General features: G+C 40.6%; 2 protein-coding genes across 3 annotated transcripts in view; one reads left to right on the top strand and one right to left on the bottom strand.

The window, feature by feature from the left end:
* RNF13 (ring finger protein 13) overlaps positions 1-20,690 on the top strand; it is a 201,226-nt gene that overhangs the window by 1,366 nt on the left and 179,170 nt on the right. The window lies entirely within an intron of this gene.
* Positions 3,889-20,690, bottom strand: part of ANKUB1 (ankyrin repeat and ubiquitin domain containing 1) — a 30,418-nt gene continuing 13,616 nt past the window's right edge. The window contains 5 exon segments of the mRNA XM_077864728.1: positions 3,889-5,497; positions 8,800-8,989; positions 8,992-9,459; positions 9,462-9,733; positions 13,932-14,046. Of these exon segments, the coding sequence (XP_077720854.1) occupies positions 5,368-5,497; positions 8,800-8,989; positions 8,992-9,459; positions 9,462-9,733; positions 13,932-14,046 (1,175 nt within the window). The 3' untranslated portion in view covers positions 3,889-5,367.

Below are 20,690 nucleotides of genomic sequence, written 5' to 3'. Positions count from 1 at the left end.
GAGGCAGCATTTGCAGAGAGAGTACAATTTTTTCTTAGACTCTGAAATGCAGATCAGGAAAAATGGCATCGTTTCTTAAGCTCTTATTCATACATTGTTCAGAAAGTGTCCATAACTTTCAGAAAAGGTAAAATCGTGATTCTTTTGCAAGTATGCAATGAATACATGTCAAAGATTGTGTTGGACCCATGGGTTAATGAGGGGATCAGTAAGATAATAGTAAGAACCAGTTTCAACTAGCACAAAGGAGATAATTCAAGAGCCATAATTAAAACTCTTTAGGATAAATTGCAGGGCAGCTTTTTATTACCATATGTCATATAGTTGTTTAGAGGAAATTACCTGAATGAAAAGTCAGAAGTCTAGATTCCAGATCTGGCTTTCAAACCTACTACCTGTAAGGCCTCCAATAAGTTCATTTTATATGTTATAAACTTAGCCTCTTCATTTAATCATGACTGCCTTTATGTGCCATGCAGGGCTGTTATCATGTTTAGATGAAATACTAAGTCACATTAAGAAATTGATTTTAATGATCAAATGAAACAATACATTAGTATTAAACACTTGAAAGATTTGTAAATGGTAGCATTTATATTTTGTAGAAGATTTTATGTGCCCAAATCATTGAGAATTCTGCATGCATAATCATCCTAAAATTCATTCATTTAATGCAACAAATACTTATAGAGCAATTACTCAAAGGTTTCAGCGTATGCTATGCCTTGGCAATTTGGAGATGAATAAAACATTGTCCTTTCCTCTGGGAGGTGACAATAAAGTGAGGGAGACAAGTGAAGTCAATGTAGTATGATGAGTGATGATACTTGAGGACTGAACAGAATGATATGGAACCATAGAGAAGGTAGCAATCGATTCTGATTCCAGTAAGAATTCAGGCTTAGAGTAAATGTCCCAGGGTGTGCCTGTGCATGCTAATATGAATGCTTTACAATAGTATAACATTGTAAGTATATAAGGTCTTTTTTTTTTTTTTTTAGTATATAAGGTCTTAAAATCACTTCATGCTATTTTCCTTCTGGGGCTAAAGTGAAGAAAGAATAAATACTCAGTTGTTAATTCTGGCAGGGAACAAAGCTTCATATCAGTTTTCCTCTGACATTCTCTCCTTATCTATCTCCCTCCACCTCATCCACTTTCCTTTTCCTTTAGATTTCCCCACATTGCTTTGTCCTTCTTAGGCATTCCAGCCTCAGAATCTGCACCGGCATTTCCTTGGCTGTGTTTCAATGTTACATAAAATATTATCATCCCCTGCAAGGAATTGCAGTTCAATTCAGCATACTGGGAAGGGGATAAAAGCATAGTCATAACCATCACTCACATGAATTGCCCTCCCATGAATCTAAGGCTGGCACAAAATGCATGAATTAGTTCCTTAGATTTAAAAAATATATATTTTATTTATTTATTTATTTATTTATTTATTTATTTATTTATTTATTGAGAGGGAGAGAAAGTATGAGCAAGCATGAACGGGGGGAGGGGCAGAGAGAAAATCAGACTCCCAGATGAGCAGGGAGCTTGACAGAAGCATGGCTCCATCCCAGGATCCTGAGATCATGACCTGAGCCAAAGGCAGCTGTTTAAGTGACTCAGCCACCCATATGCCCCTAAAAAAATTATTTTAGTTCACTCCTTTCTTTTTTTAAATTTGTTCATTAGAGACACAGAGAGAGGGGGAGAGACATAGGCAGAGGGAGAAGCAGGCTCTTTGCAGGGAGCCCAATGTGGGACTCCATCCTGGAACTCTGGGATCACACCCTGAGCCTAAAGCAGACGCTCAACTGCTGAGCCACTGCGGCATCCCTAGTTCACTTTTTCAATTGGATTCTAAAATACAATCAGACACTGGAAAAGATAAAAAATACTTTTTGTTGAATTTTCTCAAATTGACTACACTTAGTAATCCAGATCAAGAAATAAAATGTTACCAGTACCCCAGAACCTCTGCAGTGCCCTCTTCCCATTACTATCCCTTCTTTTGTCTCTACAGTGAACTAATACCTATTCACATGCTCCCTTACAACATCTCTTTGGCATCATCTTTGTATTTGCTTTTACATTAACCTTCTATGTACCCCAACCCCATAGTATCTAACTAGAAACTTAAAGGTATTTTTTAAAATGAAATTTAGGTTTTAGGTACCTTTGACTATTGTAACAGATCTGTCTTAGAAATCTTCCTAGCGGGATCCCTGGGTGGCTCAGCGGTTTAGCGCTGCCTTTGGCCCAGGGTGTGATCCTGGAGACCTGGGATCCAGTCCCACATCAGGCTCCCTGCGTGGAGCCTGCTTCTCCCTCTGCCTGTGTCTCTGCCTCTCTCTCTCTCTCTCTCTCTCTCTCTGTCTCTCATGAATAAATAAATAAAATCTTAAAAAAAAGAAATCTTCCTAGCAAATAATATAAAAAAATAAAACATTTTAAAATTTAACAAAAGATTTGTAAGACCCCTACCCTAAAAACTAAAAAACATTGATGAGAGATATAAAGGAAGATTGAAATAAATGGCAACATATACCATGGATAGAGCAATATATCATGGGTTGTAAGATTCAACATTATTAAGATATTACTTGTGTTTTTTATAGAGAATGACAAGTTTATTTAAAAATCTATATGAAGGGATCCCTGGGTGGCGCAGCGGTTTGGCGCCTGCCTTTGGCCTAGGGCGCGATCCTGGAGACCCAGGATCGATTCCCACGTCGGGCTCCCGGTGCATGGAGCCTGCTTCTCTCTGCCTGTGTCTCTGCCTCTCTTTCTCTCTCTGTGACTATCATAAATAAATAAAAATTAAAAAAAAATCTATATGAGGGCAGCCCAGGTGGCTCAGAGGTTTAGCACTGCCTTCAGCCCTGGGTGTGATCCTGGAGACCTGGGATCAAGTCCTACATCAGGCTCCCTGCATGGAGCCTGCTTCTCTCTCTGCCACTCTCTTGCTCACTCTCTCAATCTCTCTCTCTGTCTCTCATTAACAAATAAATAAAATCTTAAAAAAAAAATAAAAATCTATATGAAAATATAAAGGACTGAGAATAACTGAAACAAATTTGGAAAAGAAGAATAAAGCTAGAGTATACATACTACCTGATTTCAAGAACCACTGTAAAGCTATAGCAAGTAAGACAGTGTGATATTAGTATAGTCATAAGTAAACAGATCAATAGAACAAAATAGAAAATCTAGAAATAGGTCTACATAGATTATATGAAATACCTATATTATAAATTGATTTTTTTATAAAGATACCAATGTAATTCAAAGAGCGAAAAGAAAGTCTTTTCAACAACTGTACTAGAACAATTTGATAAACTTACGGGAAAAAAAATGAATCCTGACCCTCACCTCGTATCATATACACAAAAATAATTCAAGATGGATTATAGACCTAGCGTAAAAGCTAGAACATTAAACTTCTAGAAGAAAACATATGAAGATATCTTCAAGACTTTGGGATAGGCAGACAGTTCTTAGAGGAAACAGATGACATGAACCATAAAAGAAAAAAGATGATAAATTATACTTCATCAAAGTTAAAAACTTTCATTCATCAAAAGGCACCATTAATAAAATTGAAAAGTAAGCCACAGACTGGAAAAAAAATATTTGCAATACATATATCTGACAGCGAATCTGTACCATGAATATATAGAAATTTCCAATAAACCAGTAATTAAAAGATGAATAACCTGGGACATCAAGGTTGGGCATCTGCCTTTGGCTCAGGTCTTGATCCTGGGGTCCTGGGATCAAGTCCTGCATCAGGCTCCCCCTGGGGAGCCTGCTTCTCCCTCTGCCTCAGCCTCTCTCTGTGTCTCTCTCTGTGTCTTCTCATTAAAACAAACAAACAAACAAAACAACAACAACAAAAAAAAACCCTTTATTTTTAAAGATTTTAAAATAAAATCTTTTTAAAAAAAGATGAATAACCCAATATTTTACATGGGCAAAACTCTTGAGGTGATACTTCACAAAGAAGATATACAAATGACCAATAAGTACATGAAAAAGCATTCAGTATTATTAGTCATCAAGGAAATGCAAATTAATACCACAACGAGATGCCATTTCAAACCCACTAGAATAACAAAATCAAAAACACTGATGACAAAATTTTGACTAGTATGTGGAGCAACCTTAACATTTGTACATTGTTAATGGAGTATAAAATCATAAAACTACTTCAGAGAACTATTATGCAATTTCTTACAATTTTAAATGTACATTTACTCTATTATCCAACAATTCCATTCCTAAGTATTTGCCCAAGAGGGATGAAAGCATATGTCCAGGAAAAGACCTTTACAATAATGTTCATAGCAGTTTTATTCACAATAACATAAACTGGGGCCCAGAAATACATTTAGTTGAACAGGTAAATTATGGTGTATCCATAGAATGGAATATATTAGGTAATAAAAAAATAGGAATAAGATCTGAATGAAGGAAGTATAGATAATAGAGTTATTAGGCCTGGACTCCAAAATAACTATGAATAATATGTCCAAAACATTAGATGACAGATGAAAAATTTAATCAGAGAAGTAGAAACTGTAAAAAAAGAAAAAAAAAGAGAAGAAAAAAGAAATTAATAAGAAAGCAAATATACCATAGGAAAAATTAAAAATAATACTTCACTGTAAAAAATAGAAATCAGAGTAGTGGATGCCTCTAGGGGATTGGGATGGACTTAGTTAAGGGAGTTTGAAGGGACTTTCTGGGCTAATGGAAATATTTACATCTTGATTGAGGGATTACTCTGATGTATGTTTGTCAAAGCTATTAAATCTTACATTTGAGATTTGTGCAATTCACCATATGTATTAAATTTTAAAAATTAATAAAAAGCAGTGTTTTAGCAGAAGTTCAAAAGATGTCCAAGACCAGCACATGACCTAAATCAAGTATGTGTAACTCTCCTAGGGGACTCTCCTTATAGAGAATCTTAAAATTAGTGTATTTTTACTCTGTACTATATTCATATGGTTTAAGAAACAAAAAGCACTAAAAATAACCCCAGGAAAACAAAAAAGAGAAAGAAACAGTAAAAGTTCTCATTCTCCATCCTGTTTCCCATCCTTTCAGTTTTCCTACCCTGCAGACAACTACTCCTCTCAATTTCTTAAGAATTCTTCAACAAACTATGTAAAAACATATGCCTGAGATGTTCACTTATAGTGATGGAGTTTGAGAAAATGTGACTTTCAACATTAAATATCCTGTTGACAGTTGTGTAGTATCAGAATTGTTATTAGAAATTACAGCATTAGTCACGTGAAATGTTAACATTAGAACTAAGGTTTTGTTTTACCAGGTCTTTGCCCAAATTGAGATTGTCATGACTTTTCAAAGCACAATTTTGGGAGGATTTTCACGTGCTATTAGGTCTTCTTGTGTAGTCAGGTTAGAAATGCTCTTTTTGGCTAGAACTCTTGCTATTCCCAACTGCTGAAGCCATCGTTTCTCTTTAAAGGCACTGCAAGAAAACAAAAATAATTTGTAAGGAAGTCTGATCTTGTCCCTATTTATTGCTGAAATGATAGAAATCTCTAGGTTGATTTTGTAGCTGCTGCTAGTTTATCTTAACCACACAAGATAGGTTGTAAAATAGAAAAGAGGACTGTTTCTCAAACTAGTTCCCTGTGAAGCGGTGGCAATGATATTTTACCAAGGCAACACCAGAAATTTAGCACCCACACCTAGAAACAGAACGCCGCTTGATGTTATATAGGATTTTCTAGATTGAAACTTTTTCTGATTGTTCCCCCAGGCACCTTATACATCATATATTCCCTGATGTGCCTCCCTTCTCCTCCTTTTCCCCACCACAAAACCACTTCTTTTTCATTGATGAGGTATTAAATAACATTTTACCAAAATGCAATGAAACTTAATGTTTCATGGTAGCTACTCTCTGGCTATACACTAAGATTTGTACACTTGAATTCGATTACTCCTACTTTGTAGGGTATAACTATAATTTACCTTAGAGGGGTCCTCTGAGATTCTATCCTTGTCTTCCTCTCTGCACCCTCACCCTCAGAGCCTTTTTTTACTGATTGTTTCAACTCACATATCCATGACTCCTAAATCCTGACCAATACTTCCAATTTCCATGTCTTTTATCTTCTTCCTAAACCTGTCCCCCATCCACATCCTTGCTCTAACACAAGGACTTTGCTATCTCCTCACCATCTCTACATCTGGAAACAAACCTCAATTCCTCCGGCTGTCTCTATTTCTGCATCTAGTTAGTGATCTCGTTTTGCAGATTATTCCTCAGAAGTATCTGTCATATTTGGCTTTTCTCCTCTTCCCTACCTACTTCTGCTCTAGTCCAGGTCTTTATCATTCCTTGTTTCTCTTATTACAACCTCCTAAATCTACTGTAGGCCCTCCGCAGCTTCAATAAGACTTCTTCCCAGTGACTCTTCCACATATCTCCACCAGATTTGTCTTCCTTTTTTTTTTTTAAGATTTTATTTATTTATTCATGAGAGACACACACACACACACACAGAGAGAGAGAGAGAGAGAGGTAGAGACATAGGCAGAGTTCGAGCTCCCTGTGAAAAGATTGATGCGGGACTTGATTCCAGGACTCCTGGGATCATAACCTGAGCCAAACGAAGGCAGATGCTCAACCACTGAGCCACCCAGGCGTCCCCAGATTTGTCTTAAAAAATAAACACAAACTTATCATATGATTCGCCTGATAGAAAAGAAAAAAAACAACCCACAAACCTCTGTGGTCTACCTACCTACTTACTTCCTAATAAGCAAACTCTCCACTTGGGTATACAAGATGCTTGTCAGGGTAGGTGCGAATTAGCTTGCCAGTCTCATCTTCAGCCAGTTTCTCCCTGTCCCCTAAAATGCCATTTCCAGATCCACTTACTTCTTTGAAAACTAAAATTTTCTCGAACCCCTTCACAAAGTAGTGCCCTTGACCACGTTGCCACCTCTACCTGGCTCCTTTTCCTTACCACCACCCCTTTTGTCTGGCAAAGTCCTTTCAATTTAAAGGGCTTTCACTAAACCTATCAGAAGCAATCTTGCATAAAAGTACCTTAGTGTTTCAAATATTTGAACTCTGTCCAAGTTTGCCTAATTCATCATTAATGTTCTAGATTAACTCCCTGCTTTTACCTTTGCACGTTGGCAATCTGCCTAGCACTTCACTGTTGACATAATAAGAACTTCAGAATGTTTTAAAACTGTATCTTTTTTTTTTAAAGATTTATTTATTTATTTATTCATGACAGACAGAGAGGCAGAGACACAGGCAGAGAGAGAAGCAGGCTCCAGGCAGAGAGCCTGATGTGGGACTCAATTCTGGGTCTCCAGGATCACACCCCGGGCTGAAGGTGGCACTTAGACCGCTGGGCCACCGGGGCTGCCCTAAAACTGTATCTTTTGATTTCTAAGTGCATACATTGATAAAACTAATCAGTTTCTTATGTTTACAGCCTGATTTTAAGATGGCTATATAGTTTTTTTCAATCAATCATTTTCTAGCCTTTTTCTAGAATTTTAGAATATCTCTTTTTTATATTCAGTCTAGTCAGAGATATCTCACAAATTACAAAGACTGAAGTTGGTGGGCAGTTTCTTCATCTCCTGTCAACCTCATTGTGCTCTGGAATTTTGCCAGTTTTGTAGCCCAAATAACTCTGACCACTAGGTGGCAACAGGTTAGCTGAAATAAAGTAGAGCTGAACCAAAGACCTCTACAAAAAGGCAACTAAAACAATGGGCCTTGTTTTGTTCCTTCCTTTTTATTATATTGAGTAAGGGGAAAAGCCACTCGTGAATCTACATATCCACGAGTATTACAGTAGAAATTTTCTACTGTAATATCAGCACCCAATAATACCTCATAAGTAATGGATGGGACCTGAGATCTGATCAGAGTTGTATTTTCAGGGAAATCCGATGACTAATATGTAAAATTTTATCTTATTATAAAATGAATATGTCTGAAAAGTCCACTTCTGATACACTTGTTTTTGTTTTTAAATGTGACAATGGGGGATGCCTGGGTGGCTCAGCGGTTGAGCGTCTGCCTTCAGCCCAGGATGTGATCTTGGAGTCCCGGGATTGAGTCCCACATCGGGCTCCCTGCATGGAGCCTGTTTCTCCCTCTGCCTCTGCCTGTGTCTCTGACTCTCCCTCTCTGGGTCTCATGAATAAATAAAATCTTTAAATAAAATAAAATAAATGTGGCAATGGATTACTTTTTAAGCTGACCTTAAATATTAATGTCAACTCTATCACAGTGTCCAGTATGTCTGTCTTGCCCAGTAAGTCAACTGAAGTCTTTATGGTTCAGTTTGTCATTCAGTTGTTCCTTTCTCACCTTCCACTTTCGTTACCATCCAGTCTTTCATGACACTTTCGATGGTTCTCTCCCACATTTCAAGTATTCCCTCTTCTCCCTTTCATTATGTTTAACATTTTCTTATTAGTTCTTTTTTTTTTAAAGGACAAGCAAAGGACCTTGTTATTTCATACAGCTCTTTGTACTGTGTCTCTTGTCTTTCTGAAAGCTTGAGGAGTCAAGTGCTACACCGATTGGATTAGCCAGTAAAATGAGTTCATTTGGTCCCAGACACAAGGCTAAGATGAGGTCCTTGAAGCTGGATACTGATGCGTTGGAACCACCCGTATTACACTGTATGGCATGGTGGTGCTTCATGAACCATTCCCTGCCCTAGACCTGCCCTAGACCTGCCCTATTAAAGATTTGCCCTTGTACGTTTAAAGAGAAAACGTTACCTGGCCACGGCTAAGCAGTAGATGGCGATCTCCTTGGAGTCTTAACCACTGTGCTCTGAGAAATAGGCAAAGGAGGATTTGAGTAAAAAGGCAGCACTGGGTGTTGTATAGTAAAAAGATGGGTGTGAATAGCCCACTCTTGAAGCTGGAGGGAGGGGGGCTTGGGGGAGATCTGTATTTTTTATGAGATTTCTTTTTTCCTAGCTGTTGCAGTAATTTTTTTCTGATTTTGTTGTTGTCTTTGTAATTCAGAGAATGTATTTGCATCTACCAGTGGAGGCAATTTCAAGGTTTGTTGTCTTGTATCCTGCTGTGAAATTGCCAAAGGATTGACCGGTTTCCTGCTTGCAGTTTCTTCACGTTGAGGTGGTAGCTTGCACACAGGGCTTTGCGAGTCCTTGTACCTAGCCTTATGCCAGCTTTTGGAGCTCATTTTTGGTGTGGTGAAACCATCCACCATCATGATGTCTCCAACTTTTGCCCCAAAGACCCTTGCTCCACAAAGCTGGCTTTTATTAAGGTTGTGACTCCGAGCTCTGAGGACCCATTGTTTTATTTTAATATAAATCCTCATGGGGACTGAAATTTTTGGAAAAGAAACTGTGGTCCACATTTTACTCAATAAATATAATACACAATCTTTATGCTTGTGTTTAAGGCGATGGTCAGGGGAATTTGTCCCGCTGCATTTTTACATTCCAGGCACAGCACGCTGCAGTTGACAAAGGCCTTCAGAATCAACAGTTGGCCAGCTTCTGCAGCTGCATGAATGGGGCATTTAGAGACATCTGCATGAAGGGCTTCATGGCACCATGCTCAGTAGGGGTGAACACCGACAGCTTCTTCGGGCCGCACGCCCTGTTTGAGGGCCCATTCGGTGAGCTCAATGTACCCGTAAAAGGCCGCGATGTACAGGGCTACCTTTTTCTGATACCTGAATGAATGAAACAAATAGGAGTGGGTGTTTAGTAAATCAGCAGACTGGTAAATGTAATTACACCAAATACCCACAAAACATACTAGTTAAAATGTTTATTTCTTCCTAACTTTTACATAAGATGTTTTTCAGAAAAGGCAGATAGTAATACATAGGTTAAACTCCGCAGGTCCTGGGGCCCCTGGGTGGCTCAGTTGGTTAAGCATCTGCCTTCAGCTCAGGTCATGATCTCAGGGTCCTGTAGTGGGCTCCCTGCTCAGCGGGGAGTGAGCATCTCCCTTTGCCCCTCCCCTCCGCTCTTGTTCTCTCTCTCACACACATAAATAAATAAAATCTTCAAAAAATAAACTGCACAGGCCCTGCTTATCCCCATTATCCCACTGTGCACAGGTATATGTTCAAAGTGGTTTTCTTTCTTATGAAACTCAGGGGCTCAGGAAAAATATCAAGCTATCTCTCTCTCTCCCAATAGGGAGGGAGAGAGAAGTGGGAAGGGCAAGGGAGAGAGAGAGAGAGAGAGAGAGAGAGAGAGAGAGAGAGAATATGTCTTAAACCCAGCATAGAGACTGAATGCAGGGCTTGATCTCAAAACCTGAGATCACGATCTGAGCTGAAATCAAGAGGCAGACCCCTAACTGACTGAGCCACCCAGGCACTCTTAGAGCTTTATATTAACTGGGAAACTATTGGAAGAAATCCAGTACATTTTAGAAATTTGAAAGTTTTGTACATTTATATCTGTCTTGCCTTTTCTAACGACAGCCCTTTCTGGCTTCTCCAAGTCTCTCCTGCTATTCTGATCTAAACCACTAGGTCGCGCCCCAACCAGCGCTACCACCAGTGCCATCCTCTCCTAACTGGAGCTCCTCTAGTTCTCCTAGGGGCTTTTCCTCACACGGTGCTGGGTGACCTTTTAATTACCCAAACTGGAGGTTGCCTGTCCTCTGTTCCAAATCTTCCAATTGCTTCCCACAATTGAAATCCGAATTCCCCACCTTGGCTCGCAAGACCTCTCACAATCTGGCCCCTGCCCCACTTTCCACAACCCTCCTACCCTGTCACTGCACTAGAGCCACACTGGCCTCCCTACAAATACCCCATAAGGCATGAGTTGAATGACTGGTGCAGGCTGTTCAGAGAAATAAGAATTAGGGAGGCAATCCTGGACAGGGTCCCACCAGGTATTATCCGGGATTTATTTGGGCAGAGATAAATTTGTAGAGATGGAGACAAGCTCATCCGTTATCAGCCTATGACTGACTCTCCTCTTTCTGATTACATGCTCACCACACCATCTTTTGATGTGTCTGTGGCTTCCTGTGTAATTTTCCTGCATAAGGAAGATGACCTGCCCAGAACACGTGGGTCTCTAGGACCCACAGGTAGATTATAGCAGTGGTGATTAGATGATACCTAATTAGAGCTATTACATTAATATACACTGGCATTTTGGTTCGCACATCTTTTTTTTTTTTTTTTCAAAATCCATTAATGCAAATCAGCATCTCTGAATGTGATCAGTTTTCTTGATTTGGGGAGAAGAGCCCCTTTTGGTGGATACTAACTGGCCTTTGCCTTCATGCTTAGCACTGACGTTATGGGAGCTAGAGGCACTCTAGACTAACTGATTCTCTTTCCTAAATGTGTCTTTTCACCGTTTGTTTTCTTAGCCTCACCCCTGCTGTCCTAAGCCTAGTTCAGGCCACTCTTACCTCTTCAGTGTCACCCTGTCTGTCCCCTGCCTGCCTCTATTCCTCACACCACAACCAGGGCGAGCGTTCTAAAGTGCAGATCTCACCCTGGCTTTTCTCTACCTTCAATATCTTCCCAACACTTAAAAGTGAATGTCCAAATTCCTTTACATTCCTGTGGGTGTCTGTAAGAGCTGGCCTCTTCTGATTTTTCTAGCCTCTGGCCACTAGCTCCTTCTCACTCTATGAGCTACCGTGTGAAACTTATTTCAGTTCCTTGAATTTATTCTCTTGCCCCCTGTGGCTTTGTACATGCGATTCCATCTACCTTGGAATCTCTGTCTCTCTCTTTTCTTATGCCAACTGTTTACCTAAGTACCAACCCTAGAGATCTCATCAATTGGCTTTCTCAGGATGCTTCACCTGATCCTCTTAAGTCTAGTTAGTTGTCCATACTGTACATTCCCATGTCATCTTGCACTCTGTCCGTGTCATAACACTCTCACAGTGAATGGTGACAGCAACAACCCCTAGCATTTATGACCTGCTTACCATGTGATGTGCCAGCCCTTCTTCTAAATTCCTTTGATTATTAGGTCATGCAATCTCTAAAACAGATCTATGAGATCGACTATTTTTCTTTTTTTTTTTTATCACAGAAGAAACTGAGGCATAGGATGATTATATAACTTGCTCGGGTTTACGCAACTGAGCACTTAGGGAGTGGGGCTTTGAACTTAGGCAGGAAGGCACTAGAGTTTGTGCCCCTAAACATTTTGCAATTCTGCCTCTGTAGGAATCGGTTACTTATTTTCTGTTTCCCCTGCTGGACTGGAAAGATGCTGAAGCCTAGGGAACATATCTTGTTTATTGCTATATTCCTAGGATCTTGCATAGTACATGCTCAATAGATATTTGCTGATTGAATGGCAGGATAAAAGGAGCTTTTTGGCTTGTTCATGTGTGTTCTTTGAGCTGTTAGATCTTTTTTCCTTCTTTTCCCCCTTCTTCCCTGTATGCCTCTGTCCATTCTGTTTGTGTGTGTGTGTGTGTGTGTGTGTGTGTGTTTGAACGTGATGAGAAATACAGATAGTGTGGGCAGGGCAACTGCAGGCTGAGAACTGATCACCAGAGCCGATAAGGCCAGGAGCAGAATGAGCACGTGGGCCCATCTGGGCCATGTGCATGTGTACATGTTGGGGACAAGGTCCACAGCAGGCCTGCAGGCATGCTCCTGTTGCTCACCCTCCTTAGATTTGTTTTAAAGGTTAAGGTCAAACAGAATGGCTAGGCATCTGAGCACTGGAGTTAAATTGTTGGGATTCCATATCCAATTGCGACCTGGCTAGCTGTGTGACATTGGGCTGATTTCTTAATGTCAGTTTCCTCATCTATAAAACATGATAAAAGAGTATCTACCTTGCAGAATTGTCATAAGTATGAAATTAACTTAACTATGTAACACAGTGGCCTGTTAAAAAATACTCAATAAATATGCACGATTAAAAGTAACAATGCAGCACAGCTATCTCTTTGGACTCAGAGCATGAAAAAAGGGAATTATCATTATCCCCAAATAGAAATTACTTTAAAATATTGAATATTATACAAAATTGCAAAAGCTGGTTTTCTAATATGTTACTTCTTAGAGCCCTTAGAGCTCTTGGTGGGTGTGTGGGCTTCTGTAAAGTACGATTAAATCACCAGGAGGGAGCACTGTCCAAAAATACCACTGAATTAAAAGCTAAAAAGTAATGCAGTATACAGGTTTGGGATGCTGTATAAATTAAATGACCTTGTGCTTCTCTGAGCCTATTGTCCACTGCCCCAGCCACACATGTCTGGCAAAAGTATGTACAAAGGCTTGTACTAAAAGCAGTTTGAAAAATTACTTGGGGGCTTGGGAAGAGGCAGCCAATGATTTTAACCAATCAGTTGGCAATTGGTGCTTTTTAGAATAATTGAGTAGGAGAGTGGCAAGGTACTTATTCTGATAGGCGTTTTTTTTTGTTTTTGTTTTTGTTTTTTTAAGATTTTATTTATTTACTCATGAGAGACACAGAGAGAAAGGCAGAGACACAGGCAGGGGGAGAAGCAGGCTCCATGCAGGAGCCCGATGTGGGACTTGATCCCAGGACCCCAGAGTCATGACCTGAGCCAAAGGCAGACACTCAACCGCTGAGCCACCTGGGCCTCCCCTCTGATAGGCTTTATAAGTGCTGTGAAAAGTCTGATTTCCAAACCAAACTGAAGTCACTCGTTTAAATAGGTAGTGTTTCCTGAGGGAAGTCTACCTGAATTGCAATCCTTCACCAAAGGCTATCAGCTCTGGTGACATCCCTGCTATCTTATCTAGCAAATTTCTCAAAAATAATGCCTAGTTGAGACATGCTAAGTGGAACTGGCATGGTACAGCAATCCAGCTATAGAGTAAATTGCAGATTCAAGGTCCTATGGAAGTTTAGTAACAATTACTTAATTTAGCATTTTCTTTATCTCCGTACTTGAGTACTGGTCCTTCATTTGATAAATAGCATTGGACTTTAAGTTTTTGTCCCAGAAGACAACCCATCAGAAATTCCTTCCATCCATCCCAGACGTCCAAACGAAGTGTTGTGCCTGTGGATCAAGAGAGGCAGTTAATGGTTCCAGTCCCTCACTGTGATGTGGCAATCCATAAAACTTCTAAGGATTGCTTTTTCTAAGCAGAGGCATAAGCTAGATGTGAATTGAAAAGTAACCTTGGAATAAGTACATGGGGATGCTATTTTCAGGCCTGCATTGACTTGAAAAGCCATTTGGCTTCTGTGCACTTCCATTTTCTCATCTGCTCGGTGATTGCATATAATGCTGAAATATTTTTTGCAGTTATCCTAAAACAGTCTTGTGGACATTGATTCCATGCTGATAGATACATCACCTTGTAAACTAAAACCCTTGTGTTGGAAGACGGAACTAAAGAAACTGTGACAGGATTAATAGGCTTTCTGGGCCTTTAGCTCACAAGCAGGCTGTGGGTGGAATTGAATGATCCTTTCATTTTACCCTTTGCCAAATAGCCATTCTCCTGACTCTGGGAAACGAACTAGGGGTGGTAGAAAGGGAGGTGGGCAGGGGGTGGGGGTGACTGGGTGACGGGCACTGAGGGGGGCACTTGATGGGATGAGCACTGGGTGTTATTCTATATGTTGGCAAATTGAACACCAATAAAAAATAAATGTATAACAAAAAAAAATAGCCATTCTAAGTAATGACATGAAAGTAGTATGTTCATTGCCGCTGGAGAATTTATCACTTGCTCCTCAAAAGTCTACCCTCTCCTGGCCTGCCCTCTGTGGCACCACATTCCCTTTGTCCTTCATGGTGGGTTTTTCAGGAATCTTATTTCCTCAGGCTTCTCTTCTTTCTTTACACATTCCCTTGGGTGTGTAAAGAACTTACTTGTTCCAGCCACTCTGACCTTTCACCTGTTCTTCAGATACACCAAGTCCACTCCCATCTCAAAACCTGAAGACATCATTTCTTTTACTTCCAAGGGTCTTCATCCAGATTTTCACAAGAGAGTGTCCTTCTTATTCAGTTTTCAATTCAAGCATCATGTCCTCAAAGAGGATCCTCTCTGCCACTCTGCCTCCCCCGACTCCACTATTCTTTATGCTTTGAGCTTACATTCACTGCATCATAGCTCCTATCATCAGTACTTGAAATCATTCTTCTTATTTGGAGATTTTTTTTGTTTCATTTCACCATTAAGGAGAAAGCTCCTTCAAGATTTGCTGCACACTTGGTAAGTCCTCATTAAATACTTGTTGGCTGACTAACAGGCAATCTCAGTGACCCTGTTGGCTTCACTGACCACACACATGACGTTCATTCCCAAGTCCAAACCTCCACAAAACCTCCAAATCTGTTCCAGCTCCAGATTCCTCCTGCTGGGAACATCACCATCTAAGGAATTGCACTATAACCCCATTGTTCTGAAAGACAATTCATCATCTTTCATCTGTGTCTGTAGCACACCACTATTTTCTTGTTACCTCAGCTAGACAGTTAGGAGCTATACCTCATTCTTCCCCTTCTCATGCTTTTCATCTGCACAATAGGTAAGGCCTGTAAAGTTTATCTTGTGAAGGTTTGAGGACCATTTCCTTGCCTCCATCTTACCAGCTCCACCCTGTTTCAGGCCTACGTGATTTTTCACCTAAATCTACTTCTGGAAGCTCCCACCAGCCTCCCCATCTCTTTATTCAGGTCTCTGCTCAAATGTATCTCCTCTGGCTAACCATCTAAAATAGCCTCCCCTCCACATTAGCACGTGACTCTCTATTCCTGTATCCTGTTTTTTTACTTGAGAGTTCTTAATTCTTTTTTAAAAAATATTATTTGTTTATTTTAGAGAGAGATCTGGGGAGGACCAGAGGGAGGTAGACAAGCAAACTCCATAGTGAGCACAGAGCCTGATGTGGGGCTTGATCCTAAGACCCTGAGATCATGACCTGAGCCAAAATCAAGAGTTGGATGACTGAGCCACCCAGAAGCCCCTAGAGTTCTTATTTCTTCTTAAAATTCACTATTTTCCTGTTTACTTAATGATGCTTACATTTCCTACTGAACTGCAAGCTTCAAGGGGGGAGGAAATTTTGCTATTCTTGCTCACAGCATTATGCCTGCTCTCCTCAATGGTGCCTGGCTCATGATGGATAATCAGTAAATATTTGTTAAATGAAATTTTACCCTATTCCTCAAATCCATTTTGGCCATGTACTGCCCTCCTAGCCCTTAGCAGCCCTGCAGGCTGTCCTGCACTTCTGTGTCCCCACCAGGCTGTTTCTGGCCCTGGGGCTTCTTCTTTTGCTGTTCTTTTGGTGTCTGAATTCTTGTGACTTTTTCCCCACACCCTCCTATATGATGCAATCTTGGCATCACTTCCTCTAGGAAGGGTGTCTTTTTTTTTTTTAATTTTTATTTATTTTTGATAGTCACACAGAAAGAGAGAGAGAGGCAGAGACATAGGCAGAGGGAGAAGCAGGCTCCATTCACCGGGAGCCCGACGTGGGATTCGATCCCGGGTCTCCAGGATCGCGCCCTGGGCCAAAGGCAGGCGCTAAACCGCTGCGCCACCCAGGGATCCCCAGGAAGGGTGTCTTAAGCCCATCACTTCAGGGCTCAAGAAGTTAAGCCCTTCTTAACTATGTCATTGTCTCTGCAACTAGATAAAAAGATCACTCAACTGGCTACCATAATGTATGTGAAACGCTTTATCATTGAAAATACATTTCTGCTTTGGAATTGCCAGTTTGTAAAAACTAACAGAACTCTCTGAGCCCAAGCATCATGTCTCATCTAGTCTGTGGGTTTTGTTCTAGTTATGCTTTTGGTTTTCAAGGAGGCCCTCGAGAAAATGGGGTTTATTATACTGAGACAATGGCCAGATCTGCTGTACTTTAGGAACAAAGGCACCTCTCAAGATGGGCTACTCCCCATCTCTCCCATGGGCTCCAGGATCTTTCTCTCTCAAGCCCTCTATATCTCTTGGTGTCTTCTCCCTTTCTCTGTTGACAGGCTGCCCTGCTGCTTCCTTATAGTTTCTGTCCTACGTAACTGAGATATGCATGCAGCATTGCTTTGCCACAACCCAGCCTTACTTCATGGCACCATGCATTTTCTGCCCATACTGGTAACCAGTTTTGTCCCGCTATGTGTTTCCCAAAATGAATTCACAGGACTAATATTAATTAATAATGATATATTGAATATGAATAGCTAATATTCATTGAATGCTTAGTATATGATCTACATTATTCTAAGTACTTTACATGAATGAGCTAATTTAAAATTTATAACAATCCTAAGTGTGGTGTGTATTATTTTTCTTCATTGTTGAGGAAATCGAGGCACTATGAGATTAAGTAACTTGCCTGGGTTTTACGTACCCAGTATGTAGTAGAATCAAGAGTTGTACCTAAGCAATCTGGCTCCTGAGCTTGCATTCCTGTCCTCTATGTTATCTCTGTCTCCAAAGAAGAATTTTTTTTAAAAATTTTATTTATTTATTCATGAGAAACACACACAGAGAGAGGGAGAGACCTAGGCAGAGGAAGAAGCAGGCTTCCCACAGGGAGCCTGATATGGGACTCAATCTTGGAACTCCCAGACCACGGCCTGTGGCTCAACCGCTGAGCCACCCAGGTGTCCCTCCAAGCAAGAATTTAATTGGATGATGTCATTGGACAATCTGTTTAGATTGACCGGCTGCCTTTGAATCAATATGATGGTGTTGGTAGTCAGAGCTGGGGGTATATGCATGACTTGGCTTATCCGTACATATCCTCAGGTTCAGACATGTAGTAGGTTCCTAATAAATACTTGCAGATATTTATCATCCTTGACACCATAGATTTAGCTTCTTTAGTCTAAAGCTTCTTACTGTACTTTATTTTCTTATTTAAAGGTTTGATTCCTATAGGTAGTACTGGAAACAAGGGACTTTATTTTTTATTTTTAAAAATTTTTTTAAAGATTTTATTTATTCATGAGAGACAGAGAGGGGCAGGCAGAGACATAGGCAGAGGGAGAAGCAGGCTCCATGCAGGGAGCCTGATGTGGGACTTGATCCCGGGACCCTGGGGTCACACCCCAAGCCGAAGGCAGATGCCCAACCGCTGAGCCACCTAGGCATCCCAACAAGGGACTTTAAACACTGCTCAAATTGCATTTACTTCATCTCCTGACTTAAGTGATTTGCTGTGTTTGCAGTTTACTTTAAAAATTACCCACAGATGAGCATTGAAAAGCTTGGTTGGCATTGTACCCCAGCCTCCTTAGTCCTCCACAGCTGAGGCCACACAGACTCCATTTTGAAGAACCAGCCAAGTTCTAGGCCCAGAGAATAATCTTCATTCTGGTAAGAGGGAATATGTTAAGATTCCAGGCCAGCAGCTCAGGTAGGAAGTTGTTGCTCCTGTTTATCCTGCTCGGATATTGTCCCAGTTCTAGTAACTTGCCCCATTCCTCCTGCCCAAGCCTTCACCTTGTGCTCCAGAACATGAGTGCCTGTATCCTACTCTACCTTTTGGGTTTTAGAACTGAGGTCCATCTGTTCTCTGTTCTCTCTCATCCTACTCTGAACCGCAGTCTCTGGGGTTAGATTTCTGTTCCATGTTGTCAAAATCTCTGATGTCAACAACCAGATTGTCTAGTTTTTCACCTCTTATGTCATTCATTTATCTATTTATTTGCTACCTTGATGTTATGCTATGATTCACTCACCAGGTCGCTGCTGGATCTCCCTGAGGTCAACCTCTGCCTTCCTGCATCTAGTTGAAGACTGCTCTGCTTGCCTATCCCAGGGCTCCCACCAGCAGGACTTACTTGAGACTAACTTCCCTCTTTCCTGGCTCATCTGCCCTTTCCTAAGTGGTTGTCTAGCCTCAGGATCTCAGCTCTTTCTAGCCCAACCTGTCCACCATGGGTAAACCCTAATTCTGAAAACTACAGAGAGGCCTATATGATTTAAATCTTCATCAGCAGTAGGGGATGTCCATCAAGCCCTGTATTCTGCTTTAATTCCCTATCTGGGAGCAATCGTAACAGATGTTATAACTATCAATTTCAGTTCCTTGCAAAGAAGCAGTCCAAATTTCTCAAAGAACAAAGATAACAATGGCTGATTTTTCTCTTAATGCTCAAGTTTTGAATATCCAGAGAACTTCTAAGCAAGTTAACCATTTATTGGATAATCCTTCCATCCCAATTGGTTTGTAATGCCTCTTTTGACATTTGTTAAATTTCTTTGTAAGCTTGGGAATTCTGCTGGAAAATAGAAAGTTACTTGAAAAAATGTTATGTTGCTCCAGAAGATACAACTAACTTCTATAACTGAAATGAAAGTAAAACTAATGAGACTTAAGCTTTACGGCCTCTTTCTACATGAGTTTTTGAATTCTCTACTCTTAATTTTGGATTCTTTAAAAGAAGACCCTCAAGATTGTATATATTTACAAGACCTGTATCTGCTCACTCTCAACTTACAAACCCACCACTGTGCCAAGGCATGCAGGAAAGCAAGTATAAGCAGCAGCGCCCATTGTAGGGAACTGTCTCCAACCTCTCCCCATATGATCACTGTATCCCCAGTTTCTGGATTCCTCATCCGTACTTTGAGGTATCAAAGTCTCGCATTGGTTTTCCCAGATGGAGTCTGCTTCTCCCTCTGCCTGTGTCTCTGCCTCTCTGTGTATCTCTCATGAATAAATAAAATCTTGAATACAATTTTTAAAAAAGAACTAGAAATGAAGCTAAAATAACATTTGTCCCATGTATGTTGATACAAGAAAAGGTGTGTGTGTGTGTGTATGTGTGTTGGACCTATATGATGTGTCACCAGGCCTCAAGTCATAAAATCACATCTATTAGGGAATGTTTAGTTTTGATAAGTTCTTTTTTTATTTTTTAAAGATTTTATTTTATTTATTTGACAGAACGAGCACAGCAGAGGCTGCTGCAGCGGGAGAGGGAGAAGCAGACTCCCTACGGACCGGGGAGTCTGACGTGGGCTCGATCCCAGGACTCCGGGATCATGACCTGAGCCGAAAGCAGATGCTTAACCATTGAGCCACCCAGGCGCCCCACTTTAATAAATTCTTGATAAGTTAATCATTAAATTTTCTGCCACCAAAAAAATCCCTTTTTCCTCTTATTACTTATCTTCTTAATCCCTGCAATCTTTCTGTCTCCATCCACGTTATTAAAACTGCTTTATCTGGGTACACCAGTGACCTTTAAGCCAAATCAAAAGGTTTTTTCTCAGATCGTCTTTGGCCTCTTACCAGCATCCTAAATACAGTCTCTCCTTTGTCACCTGTGACAATGCAAAGCCCCACTTTTCCTCCCACCTCTGACAGCTCTGCATGTCTCATTTTCTGACTCCCGTTCTATTTGCCCTGGTATCAGCATGTTCCGACTATGGGCCCTCCACCCTTGACATGTTCCTCTCTGTATATACTCTCGAAGGAAAATATCTCTCATAGGGCTCAGTCCCTGACTCCATGGCGGGATGCCTACAGCAAAATCTGCTAACCGATCCCATCACTCAGCCCTGCTCCATGTTTGTTGCAGAGGAGAATCAGAAGACCTCAGTTGTCCTTACAGCTTTGCCACTAATTAGCAGAGTAACTTTCAGGGGGAAAAACCATATTCTCTGCATTTCTTTCTATCTAAAGTTTAGGACCCAAAGCATGAGCTCCTTTTCCCAATTTCACTAC

The sequence above is a fragment of the Canis aureus genome, chromosome 22 (assembly GCF_053574225.1).
Source record: "Canis aureus isolate CA01 chromosome 22, VMU_Caureus_v.1.0, whole genome shotgun sequence".
NCBI lineage: Eukaryota > Metazoa > Chordata > Mammalia > Carnivora > Canidae > Canis > Canis aureus.
The sequence above is the reverse complement of the archived record's forward strand: the minus strand, read 5'-3'. Positions and strand labels throughout refer to the sequence as shown.